The sequence below is a fragment of the Tenrec ecaudatus genome, chromosome 6, assembly GCF_050624435.1.
Source record: "Tenrec ecaudatus isolate mTenEca1 chromosome 6, mTenEca1.hap1, whole genome shotgun sequence".
Taxonomy (NCBI): Eukaryota; Metazoa; Chordata; class Mammalia; order Afrosoricida; family Tenrecidae; genus Tenrec; species Tenrec ecaudatus.
In genome coordinates this window covers 157,901,400-157,914,590 of record NC_134535.1, presented here as the reverse complement: position 1 = coordinate 157,914,590, position 13,191 = coordinate 157,901,400, and the positions used below count along the sequence as shown (strand labels likewise).

Here is a 13,191-nt window from a genome sequence, read left to right as displayed (position 1 = left end):
GAAGCGGTCATGCGCCCGCTGGTACGTCACCTCTATTTCAAGTACGGACCTGAGGATTCTAAAGGCTGCATAACTAACAAGATCATGGAGGCAGGAAGCCAGGCTTGTTTCGCCTCTAGCACTTATGCTTGTACACTATGCCGTGCTTGTTATCTTTGTAATGAAGGAACGTCAGCAACAACACAATTTCACATCTTAAGACTCATCATGCTGCCTTTCTAGACCATATTACCTACCTGCTCTTTCCCTTCCAGCCCTCTTCTCACTTGTTCCTCGATGAATTTGGCAGTTTTTTCTTCATCGTCGAGGTCTTGCTTCTTCTTTTTCTCCAGTTCTAATTGCCGGCGGATCGTTTCTGGGTCCCTATCAATGTACTGGATATACCAGCCTTTTGGTGTTTCATCCACTTTGCACAAGCCTTACAAAAACAGCAGACCACATAAATGATTAGACAATTAAAGGCAAATCTAAGCATAAATACGATGTTCTTTTTTCATTAAAATGTACTCATTCAAATATATTCAACTACACAAATTCACTTGTGCACTAATTTTTCATTACTTAAAGTTGATAACATTTAGATACTTTAAAATGGAAGTTTTATCTCTCTAAAATTTATCTTCATTTTTATATTGCTAGGATGAGGCAACATAGTTAGGCAAAGAAGTGTTATTTTGCAGAGTAATTTCCTAACTAGTGAGACTATCTACTAACTTAAATTATCCCCCTGGATAGAACAAAGTAACACACTGAATAAAATAATACAGTGACACAAAGTTTCTCTTCCTTTCCCAGTTTCTTCAGTCTAGATAAAGGAAATTAAAAACCACCCTGACTGAGTGAGAAGTCTCCTGAAACAGGGGGAAAACAATCATTAATCCTTGCATGGTCAAAGAACTATTCAGCACAATTGATGTATGTACGGATTGTGATATGAGTTGTATGAGCCCCTAATAAAATTATACATAAAACTATTCAGACATTCATTCTCAACTATAATAAACAAATTCAATCCTTCCCCAAATTCTTAATTGCCCTAGTCATCCTTACTTCGGTACATTTACATAGTAACTATGATTATTCTTTTTCTCTCTGACAATGGAGCCATAGAACAACTATTCATCTTACCCTCTCTGCCCAGCCACTTGGTGAAATCAGTTAGAGTTTCCCACTGAGTAGCATTCATATGGATGTGCTCTCGATGGCTGATATATTCATTATATACAATGTTGTTGTGAACCCTCTTTGTGCCTGAAAACAAAAGATAACATTTGCTGACCTTGGGAATATTCCAAAATTGCAATGAAAGTATTATTTGCATAATACATAAAGATGCTTACCAAAGCGTCTCCTGAGAAGTTCTAGAAAGTCATTTCGAAATTCCCTAATAAAAACAGAAAGGAAAGCGGTTAGGTAATTTCTGCACAAACATCTTACAATCTGAAAAATTACACAACAGTTGTAGTGCCCAAATGACATGTGGAATTTCTAGGCTTTGAATCTATAAAAACGAAACAAGGGAAAACCCCCAAACATTAGAGAGAATAGCTTTCAAGAAGAATCACAGCTAAAAATCAGTCTGGAATTAAAGTGCTTTTTTTATTAGCAAAGCAGTCACAACAAAAGTTATCAGGTGTCTTTGGAGATAGTCCTTCCAGAAGTTTTTTAGTGCTACCAAGTATGACAGAATCACCCTCCTTTACCTATAATAATAACAACACTTCACTCTATCCCACATGAAATTGGTACTTAATGCGTCCCTCTGAATTGAGAAACGTGTGTTAAGTGCTAGGTAAACACAGATGAATACAACATAAACTTGACTTTGAGGGAGGCTATGATTGATAAGGCAATACTGCAGAAGTCAAACTAAAAAAGACACGTAGCAAAATAACACAGAAAGAGTTAACACAGAGGAAGAGCCCTCAACTCATAATCCGACACTCTAATGGATGAATAGACTTACCGATGGTGAAGGAAAAGAAGCCGTTCTCAGCTGACGCAAACACATACATGACACACTTGAAAGAGAATACATCTCATGTGGCTAAAGGTTGGGACAGACAAAATTGAGGGTGACTTCAGGCTGGGATGGCTGTGGAAGCCCCACCACCATGTGCAGAGTCTACACATGCATTAAGCTTCCAAGGACTCCCCTCTGATCAGAGCCCAGGGGGGTGAACAGCCTTGTTACCAGCAGATGCAGTTAGGTTAAAATAGTCATCATCTCATCTCCCTTTCAATCCACTTTAAAGGTGTTTCAGTTTTAAAAAGTGAGAGAGACATACAAGTGGATTAAGCCTCTGGTGAATCCCCTCTGACCACAAAGCTGGGGTCTGAATAGTTTTGCTGCTGTGCAGAGTGCATTGGAAAGTGGACTACTGCAGATACAGTTAGCTTAACATTTAACACCTTATCATTTGATCTCCCTTTTGACGCATTTTTAATTTGTTCCAGCTTTTAATATTTTCTAGTTTCTTTTCAATTAAGGCTTTTTTTGTTATCGTTGGTTTTTGTTTGAGTTTTTTTGGTATGCTTTTCTACATATGAAATCCAAGATAGGTAAATCAATAGACAGTAACTAGATTAATGGTTCCTTGGGGGTATGGTGGGAGAGGTTGGAGGAAAATGGAGAGCTAATGAGGATGAGAAAGAAGGAAATGTTCTAAAATTGATTTTGGTGATGATTGCACAATGTTTCTTAATATGACTGAATTATGGAATTATATGCTATGTGAATTACATGCCAATGGAACTGTTGGGGGAAAAATAGAGGATAGAATAAAGAGGGATGATGTAGCTAAAATAAAAGGTTCTACCGAATTTTTGAAATGTCTTAAATATCATACAAATGAGGTTGGGCTTCATACAGACACTGGAAAAGCAATAAAGAATTTAAGTTTGGGAACAATTTTTTTAAAAAATCTGTGATTTAGAAAAATATTCCTGGTGGACCATATAAAACAATAACCCTCAAATTGCAGTCTCTAGAATCAGTATTACCTGAACACTTAGTGAAACTGTAAATTGCAGTTTACAGCACAGGAGTCTAAGTAGTTGCTGGCAGAGGATGCAAAGTATTTTTCATAGAAGAGAATAACGAATTTGGTTCTAGGAAGGTTGACTTTGAGATAGAACAACAACAAATATCTCACTGTCATCAACTTAATTTTGACTCCTAGCAAGCGCACAGGACAGACTGAACAGAACTGCCCCTTTGGGTTTCCCAGGTTGTGAATCTTCACAGGAGCAGAAAGTCCACCGGGAACCAGTGCCAATGGGTTCAAACTGATGAGCCTGTGGCTAGCAACCCAGCATGTCACTGTGTCACCAAGACTAACGCCTTTGTCTTACGATCTACAGATCAGAGTGCCCTGTAGGGAAAAAGATCTACCGTAGAAGACTAATGACAGGAAAGAAGGTGAACGTCTAAGAGCATTAGGTAACACATGGAGACTGGGTGGGGCGCGATGAAATGAAGTCAGTAGGCACCCAGAAGAGCTTTCTGATATTTGAGGAGAGGGGAGAGTACAATAGAAGCTAATGAAGTAAGTAATTTCAGTGGGAGTAATAATAGGAAAACCAGGAAATAGGAATCGAGGTGCTTCATTAAGAGTTGCCAGCCTATCAAAAGAGATAGTGTGTGGGGTCTTAAAGGCTTGAAGGTGAACAAGTGGCCATCTAGCTCAGAAGCAAATAAGCCCACATGGAAGAAGCACACCGGCCAGTGCGATCACGAGGTGCCCAAGGGACCAGGTATAAGGCATCATGCAAAAAAAAAAAGATATAAGTGTGTGTATGTATGTGTATATATGTGTATATGTATATATGTATGTGTATATATGTATATATATATCATATTAAATGAAGGGGGAAGTGCAGAGTGGAGACCCAAGGCCCAAGTGTCGGCCAATGGAGAGCCCCTCATAGAGGGGTTTAGGAGAGGAGATGGGTTAATTAGGGTGTGAGGTAGTATCGATGAAGAACACAGCTTTCCCCCAGATCCTGGATGCTTCCTCCCCCCAACTACCATGATCCGAATTCTACCTTGCAGGCCTGGATAGGACAGAGGCTGTACACTGGTACATATGAGGGTTGGAGGTACAGGGAATCCAGGGTGGATGATACCTTCAGGACCAAGGGTGTGAGGGACGATGCTAGGAGAGTGGAGGGTGAGTGGGTTGGAAAGGGGGAACTGATTACAAGGATCCACATGTGACCTCTTCCCTGGGAGAGGGACAGCAGAGAAGGGGGGAAGGGAGACTCCAGAAAGGGCAAGATATGACAAAATAACGATGTATAAATTACCAAGGGCATATGAGGGAGGGGGGAATGGGGAGGGAGGGGGGGAAAAAAGAGGACCTGATGCAAGGGGCTTAAGTGGAGAGCAAATGCCTTGAGAATGATGGGGCAGGGAATGTATGGATGTGCTTTATACAATTGATGTATGTATATGTATGAACTGTGAAAAGAATTGTATCAGCCCCAATAAATTGTTAAAAAAAAAAAAAAAGAGTTGCCAGCACTTCCACTGAAGAAAGGGCAAGGGAGATGAAGATGGAAAAAAGCCCTACGTGGCTCTTCAGTAGACTGACCGAGGCCAAAGTCGGACTGCAGGGGACTGAGGCATGAAGGAGTCGTGGAGAGGCAGGCACTGAATGTAGGTGGTTCTGGCCAAAATGGCATTTCCCAAAATGTGCCATACATAACCTGGCGGCATTCAAGATGATTCTATGTGGTTCACAAATGGTAAATAAGTTTTCCCTCTTTAGCTGTGCTACTGGAGCGTGAAACTGCTACTGTTTCGGTACAGATGAAAGCAGTGGTATCAAGCTGTGCTGGAGGTCAGTGTATTCTTCCCTGCCGGGCACATGCATTAAAAACCAATGCTAGTGTCATCTAAAGCATTCATGACGAAGCAGTAGACTGTTTCGTTGTACTAACACACATCTTTCTAACATCCTGTGTCATGAAATGAGAATTACACATGACCACATCTGCTATGACAGGATGGTAGTCTTGAGGAAAGGCATCTACAATTGTTTGAGGTGTGAGCTGAACTATTTTCACGAAAGACCATTTTTATGTGAACAAATAATCCAAGATAGAAAGGATGGCTATGCTGACATTTTCTCACATCAAGGAAAGACATTGGCAGCATTTATTGCTAATGATTAAAACTGCGTTTTCAAGCAAAAAAAAAATCAGAATTCTGGGGAGACTAATACTTGTGATTTTTAAAATACCTGCCAATACTTAAAAGATGTTTCTGATTAGATTAATGCTGTAGTTACTGCCTACAATTTTATAATATTCCCAAATAAAATGTGTCACTGTTTGGAAGGTGTGCCTAAGTCAGTGAATGCAAACTGACTGATGCAAGATTTCATGATGTTACAAAATCACGCACGGGTATAAGACCCACTCAAAGCTAATGACACATCAATGGATTTTGATAGAACAGTACACAAAGTTCACTGATAAGGGGTCAAATTCCACATTGCAACTATCGCTGGTCTTGTTTTTGTGCAGTATCAAAGAAGATCTAAAATTATCGTTAAAAGCTATTAAAGTACCACCACTGTCCTTCCAACTTCATGATTGCTCTAACCACAATAACATGTCCCAACAGATTGAATGCAGAGGTAGATGGTGAAAAGTCCACTGGATTCGATTGAGTCAGGCACTAAAGAGATTTATAAAAATGTCAAACAATACCATCTTGATTGAAATGTTTATTATTTAGGAAAATTGTTATTTTTCACTCAAAATTTTATTTAATTTAGCATGCACCAAGGGAGAAAGATGAGGCTTTCTACCCCATAAAGAGGTACAGTCTTGGAAACCCACAGGGGCAGTTCTAGTCTGTCAGTTAGGGTCACTATTAGTTTATGACAGTGAGTTGAGTGAGAAGTTTATTATTTTCATTTTAAATTAATTAATTAAAATATGTTAAAGTTTTAGTATTAATAAAACCCACATAACTAAACGTCAGGTGGAGGAGGGGTGTTTCAGTAATTTTTCAAAGGTAAAGTGGTCCTAAGACAAAAACATTAGGAAACTATTAGTATAGAAGTTTGGAAAGAAAAAGATAAATGGAAACAAGAATAAACTAACAGTAGCATTAATAATCAAAGCTAGCGTTCATCAACTACTGAGCACTGCCTACGGCACTTTATTAATTCATTGAACTTCCACATAGGCCCTACGAAACAGTTAAGAAACGGGTTGTTTTTCTTCCGACTTCACAGATGAGGAAATTAAACGCAGAACAATTACAGAGCTCCCAAAGTCACACAGCTGAAAAGGAGAGAAGCGCCGATCTGGAGTCAGAAAAAGCAGAAGGTAAGCAAGAGGGTAAGAGATGGGCTGACAGAGCAGCTGCAGAAATGGCCCAACACCCCAACAACTATAAGGATGCCACAGGAACGGGCAGGATTTGTGTGGTGGTGACACAGGGTCACACTATGAGTCAACACCCACTCAGCGGCACCTAACAACAATCTGATTCCAGAGATTGCTAGTAGCTACACTTGTTGTTTGTTCCAGAATAATTTAGTACTCTTGAAGCAGAAGGAAGGAACGACTAAACAGTAAAGCACACTCACGGGATGTCAACACTATGAAAAACTGTCAAAAGAAGGTAAAAATTGAGCATAGAAAAAAAACAGTGATCATATTAATAAACGAACAGAGCATCCAATAGCTCAGTTAAGCATGCATTAAATATCCAAGAGAGTAAAATGTACAAAGATATGTATTTGAGTTACTTACTCTGAGAAGTAATCCATAAACTGCTGAGGGTTTTCTGAAGCCAGCAACAGCTGTCTCTGGTGAGATTCGGACATACAGTGACACTTAAAGCCGTTCTGCAAAAATGGAACGGTTGCAGTTAAATTCTGCTTTCACTAGGGCATCACAATGAGCTCTAGCTAGCATTTAAATAACCCCTAAAAGCAGCTTTCTGATCACAAAGTGTAAAATTAATAATGATACTAATAAATAAAATAAGTCATTATGTCCCCAGGCTGTACAGCTTTTATTTTGTCTTGTTTTGTTTATTTTTTATGGGGCTGAGCTTTGCAATCCTGCTAATAAAAGAATAGTCGTTGAAGTTACAGAAAGAGTAAAACCCTACTTTAGAAAACAGGTCATAATAAGAAACCTTAGGTACAAGAACAATAGAGTGATTTAAGATTTTTTAATAACATTGAATAATATAGAGTATGATGCGTAGTGTGTAGAGGGACCACAGTGAAATAGAATGTGTCCTTATTGAATTCATTCACGGAAACTATTTCACTCACTTCCCTCTGTCACTGCCCCCTTTTTAAAATATATTATGCACATGACATAAACCTTATATATAAAACATTCCATTTGTACCTTCTTGAATTAGATGAAAAACAAACGCAAAAAGTATGCAAGCTCTAACTCAGTAACTTCTACTTAATATTTGCACCTCATTTGTCACTAGTAAGGATTCCGGGTGACAAAAGTAGCTTGTACTCTACTACTAACCTATGTAACTTCTAGCATCACAGCGACACACGGGCCACCACTTGTCTCCATCAGTTTGTCTTACTGTGGGGGCTTGTGGGTCGCTGTGATGCTGGAAACTAAGTCACCCACAAACACCAGCAGAGTCTGCCACAGTGAACAGGTTTCGGCAGAGCTTCCAGACTAATAACAGACTATGAAGAAGAAGGAATAGGCTGTGGATTTCGGAGGAATTAGCCATGGAAAATGCTATGGTTAGTATGGAAACTGTCAAATAATGAAAATGTCATTCCAAACCCAATCCAAAGAAAGGTGACAAAAAAGAATGCTCAAATTATAGGATGCTATCATTGCTATCACACACAAGTAAAATAGTGACGACGCTCATCCAACAAGAGTTGCGGTAGTACATTGACAGAGGGCTGCCAGAGTTCTGGCTGGATTCAGAAGAGGACAGAGAACAAGAGTGTGTTAGTCTGGGTAGACTAGAGACACAAAATTTGTAGACACTCATATTTTATAAGAGAGAGTCTTACATAATGGGTAAGTGTACATTAAGAAAGCATCCCAATCCAGTCTAGTCCAAGCCCATAAATCTGACACTAACCCATATGTCCGACACCAATCTACAAAGTCCTCTTCAAACTCATAAAACACACACAATGACGCTGAACGCAGGAGGAAAGTCGAATCAGTGAACATGTAAGCATCTCAGCGCTGGCAGGGGCCTCCATGCGGCTGCTCCAGCACCCAGGGCTGCATCAGGGTAGAGCCATGTGGCTTCTCCTCAGGGATGTCTCCCAGGAAGTGAGCCTTGCCAGCTAAAGCAGGGAACTGGGTAAGGCAGCTGCACCCTGGTCTGACCATCAGAGAGCAAGTGACCAGAAAGGTGAGGCTCACCAAGCCATTTATCTCTTCTTCCTTCAATTAAGCCCACATGTGTTCATTGGCCAGGTTGGCACAATAAACCTTAACTATCACAAAGATATTATTGCTGATGTGTCAATGGATCTTAGCTCAAAACACAGAATACCAGAAAGATGGTTATTAGTGTTTTATTAACTAAGATAAGGTATTCAACTGTGTGCACCATAACAAATTATGAATAGCATTAACAAGGATAGAAATCCCGGAAAACTACATTGTGTTCACGAGGAACCTATAAATAGATCAAGAGGCAGTTGTGCAAACTGAACAAGGGCATACTGCATGGTTTAAAATCAGGAAAGGTGTGTGTCAGGGTTGTATCCTCTCGTCATACTTACTCAGTCTGTATGATGAGCAAATCATCCGAGAAGCTGGATTACCGTGTATATTAGAATATATACATAAGGAATAATGGGGCAACAGGATTGGACAAAAAGCTTAATAACAAGCTGGGATATGCAAATGACACAACCTTTCATGATGAAAGTGAGGAAGATCTGAAGCCCTTGCTGATGAAGATGAAGGATTGCAGCCTTCAAGATGGATTACAACTGAATGTAAGTAAAGACAACCAAAATCCTCACAACCGGACCAAAAGGAAACATCGGGATAAATAGAAAAAAATTGGACATTGTCAAGAACTTTGTCTTGCTTGTATCCACAATCAATGCTCACAGAATCAGCAGCCAAAGAGATCAAAAGACGCATTGCATTGGGTACATCTGCTGCACAAGACCGCTTTAAAGTGTTGAAAAGGATGTTGCTTTGAAGACAAAAGTGTACCTGATCCAAACCATGGTACTTTCATATGTATGTGAAAGTTGAACAATGAATAAGGAAGACCAAAGGAGACTCAATGTGTTTGAACCATGGTGCTACTCAAGAATACTCAAAATATCATGGACTGTCAAAAAAAACAAACAAACAACAAATCTGTCCTGAAAGAAGTACAGCCAGAGTGCTCCTTTAGTGACAGGGATGGCAAGACTTGGTCTCACATACTTTGGACATATCGGGAGAGACCAATCTCTGGAGAAGGACATCGTGCTGGGTACAGGGTCAGCAAAAAGAGGAAGACCTTCAACAAGATGCACGGACAGTGGCTGCATAGATGGGCTCAACATAAGAACAGTTGTGAGGATGGCGGAGGGCCAGGCAGTGTTTTGTCCTATTGTATACAGGGTGGCTGTGAGTTGGAATCTAACAACACTAAACTAAAGGGTGGCTATTTGAAGCCAGCAGTGCCACCGTAAAGAGGTCTTCTGAATGATCTGCTTCCAGAAAGACTGAAACCGAAGCACTAAACCCATTACCGTTGAATTGAGTCCAATGCATAGCAATACTCTATAGGCACATATTTTACAGGTACAGATAGCCTCATCTTTATCCCAACACAGTGGGTAGTGCGTTTGAACCACTAATATTGCAGTTAGCAGCTCATTGTCTAACCCACATTGCCACCAGCGCTCCTTATCCATAAATATTACCACTAAGAAAATCCTATGGAGTAGTCTTCTTCAGTAACACATGGGTTGCCACGAACCAGAATCGACTTGACGCAATGGGTTTGGTTTTTGATTTCTTCACTGAAAGTAGAAGCAGTGGGGGTGCAGTTCTTAAAGCTCTCAGCTGATAACCAAAAGACTGACGATTTGAAGCCATCGGGTGCTACCGAGTTGGTTCCGACTCATGGCAGTTCTACTCTGACCTACAGGGTCACTATGAGTTGGAATTTACTTGATAGCAACAAGTGTGATTTGGGTTTTCACTAACAAGATACGTTGTTAGTGTGTACTGTACCTCTCCATCTGTATTATCTCTCACAAGTAATAGAACTAACATATCCCCAACCACTCACCCATGCCAGAAATCAGTAGGACCATCCTGGATTCCTTCTCTACATTCAATGTAGCATTAAATCCATGCTGCCTTCTTTTTCTTTATGTTGCTTACACAGCTGCTCTGGTCAATCCTATTGCTTGCGTCCTAATCTCAACATGGTACTGTTGAATCTGAAAGTCATTCAGATTACTTTCTGAATCCTTTAGACATCCATGAACAGCTTACACCAATTTGTCTCATTTAGGCACTACTGGTAAGAATCACACATACTTCTTAATTTATCTGAGAGAAAATTTAGTATCAGGCTCAAAAACAGCGACTAGGATCATACTCCATATATTAATAAACTCATTCAATAAAATGAAAACAAAGCATCCTTACATTTAGAATTAGTGCTCTCAAATTTTAGAACCCCAACAGAGTTGGAGTGGGGATGGGAGGAACTCCCTGGTCTTACTCTTCCTTTAATATTGGGGATAGAAGACAATAAAGGAGGCTACAGAAGTCAAGGTGGCCCTCTCCTAGTCTGTCATCATGGGGAGGAAAGGCTAGAACTAAGGGAACAGTGTCCCAGACCACACGTCTTAACTCAGAAAGTTGGTACTGAAGGAAAGAGTTCCACATTCACCCTGTCTTTTCTATGGGAACTGCACTTGTTTAAAAATAACTCAATAGCCCTAGCTGATGAGGAAAGAGCTCTTAATGACAAAAGAATGTCAGTAATGAATGTACAAAGAATAATCAATCCAGAAATACAACCACCCCTAATGAATTGAATGATTAAGCCAACGAAGCTAAAACACATAGGTAGCAAAATGATGGCAAACTAAACATATTGGCATGGTTTCAAAGAAATACTTGCCTTCACAAGGAGGAAAACATTACTTTTTAACATTACAGGTTGCCATGTTTTTGACAGTATAGAGGCCAGGTGAGGGGTGGGGGCGGGATTTTTAACACTATCACACATTATGGACTTTTTTATAAGATGCTTTGTGAAATACACATGCTTATCTACAAAATAATTTTCCAAAAAAAAGTTAAACCTGAATCTAATCAAGCTTCTCAAACTAAGTTCCAAATTACAGAAACCATAAGAGTTACAAGAAAAAAAAAGAGTTACAAGAAGTCATGATGTGGGTTACACATTGGGCTGCTAACCTCAAGGTCAGCAGTTCAAACCCACCAGTGAGAGAAAGGTCAAGTTTTTTGTTCTTCTAAAGAATGAGTCTCGAAAAATTAAAGGGACAATTCTAATTGTCCTACAGAGTGGCTATGAGTTACCATATATACCCGAGTATAAGCTGACACGAATATCAGCAGAGGTACCTAGTTTTACCACAAAAACCGCATTAAAAATATACAGAAAAACTTGGCGTACACACAAGTATATACCGTAAATGAATGTGATCGCAGTGAATTTGGTTTGGGTTGGTTTTACAGTGGTGCAGTGGTTAAGTATTAGGTTGCTAACCAAGAGGTTGGTAGTTTGAACTCACCAGCAGCTCTGAGGGAGAAAGATGAGGCTGTCTGCTCCTGTAACAATTCATAGTCTTAGAAACTTTAGGTAAACAGTTCTACTCTGTCCTTACAAGGTTGCTGAGTTGGAATTGATTATAAGGCTGTGAATTCTGGTCAAAAGAAAACATTTCCACATGTACAGAAAGTGGAATGCTCCTGGGTAATTAGCAGACTGTCGAGACAAAATTTACAAAACATCTTGCGTCCTAATAACCAGAATTGATTCATGGCATATGGCTAGTTTGGTGGGGACAGAGAGCACAGCTGTAAAAATATCTGAGGGACAACTGCAAAAAAGTAAATATGGTTGCATACTGAATTATATCAAGGAATTTTTACTTATTTTTGTTTTGTTTCATGACATATTGTAATTGTGTAGGAAAGCATTCTAATAACTTGAGACTCACACTTAAGCATTCAAGGGGTGAAATGTCCTGATATTTGTAATTTATGTTCTTTAAAAATTTATGGAAAATGTTTGAAATACTAAATATTGGTCACGGATATATGGAGGTTCGTTATACTAGTCTCTGCAATTTTCTATGTGAGACAGTCACCTTGTTTCAAATATAAAGAAGCAAAGAGAATTTAGGGTCACATAGCTAGTAAGTGGCACAGCTAGTCTTTAGGATTCTGACGATGTGCCTCCAGTTCATAATCTTAACCGCAATATTATTCTGGGTTTGGCATAGTGTAAGTGCTCAAAAAATTCTTGCTAAATACGCGAGGAGGAAAACGAGTGCAGAAGGGCTCACAGTTCCTTTTCATCTGATCGCGAAAAGGACTGGTATGAATGCCGGAATTGTTATTGTTCAAAGCCTACTTCCTCGGGAGCTGCAAAGCCCTTTCCCGTTTCCAGTGGTTTAGGAAAGGGCTAGGGAGGAATGAGGTGTCAACAATCACCGGGGACCAGGTGTCCGCTGAAGGGACAAGGATGGCTCTACGGAGTAGCTGGCTCGCACGAAGGGGACCCTAAAAACAGCGCCTGCCGGAGCTGCGCTACTCTCGAGGCTCTGAGACTCGAACTCAGATTTCCAGAAAGGGCCTCCCTCCTGGTGTGAGGGCACACTGGGCGCTGGGCACCGGGGAGACGGAAGCCTTCCCAGAGCCGCTTACCTCATCCCGGCACTGCTTCTGGCACATCTGGCAGTACCAGCGAAGCTTCTGCAGTCCCTTGGATTTGATCCTGTTGGCGATAGCCTTGGGAGTAAGAAAATCGGATTTCCCCATGGCGGCGACGCTCGGGACAACTTTGGAAGCTCAGTTCCCAGGCAACCGGAAGCGGAATGAGCAGGCTGGGACGGGCGCAACAAACGACGGCCGTAGGTGAGTGACAGAGCGAGGTAAGGGCTACGCCCCAAATCTCGCGAGATTTCCCTCCGTCTGGCGGGAGGCTGCGAG

At 40.5% G+C, this 13,191-nt stretch overlaps 1 protein-coding gene across 1 annotated transcript in view; it reads right to left on the bottom strand.

The window, feature by feature from the left end:
* KIN (Kin17 DNA and RNA binding protein) overlaps nt 1–13,097 on the bottom strand; it is a 37,128-nt gene extending 24,031 nt beyond the window's left edge. The window contains exons 1-5 of the mRNA XM_075552407.1: nt 12,907–13,097; nt 6,775–6,869; nt 1,341–1,384; nt 1,129–1,251; nt 237–418 (exon numbers count right to left, since the gene is read on the bottom strand). Of these exons, the coding sequence (XP_075408522.1) occupies nt 237–418; nt 1,129–1,251; nt 1,341–1,384; nt 6,775–6,869; nt 12,907–13,020 (558 nt within the window). The 5' untranslated portion in view covers nt 13,021–13,097. The remainder of the gene's footprint in view (nt 1–236; nt 419–1,128; nt 1,252–1,340; nt 1,385–6,774; nt 6,870–12,906) is intronic.
* Nucleotides 13,098–13,191: the final 94 nt, after the last annotated feature.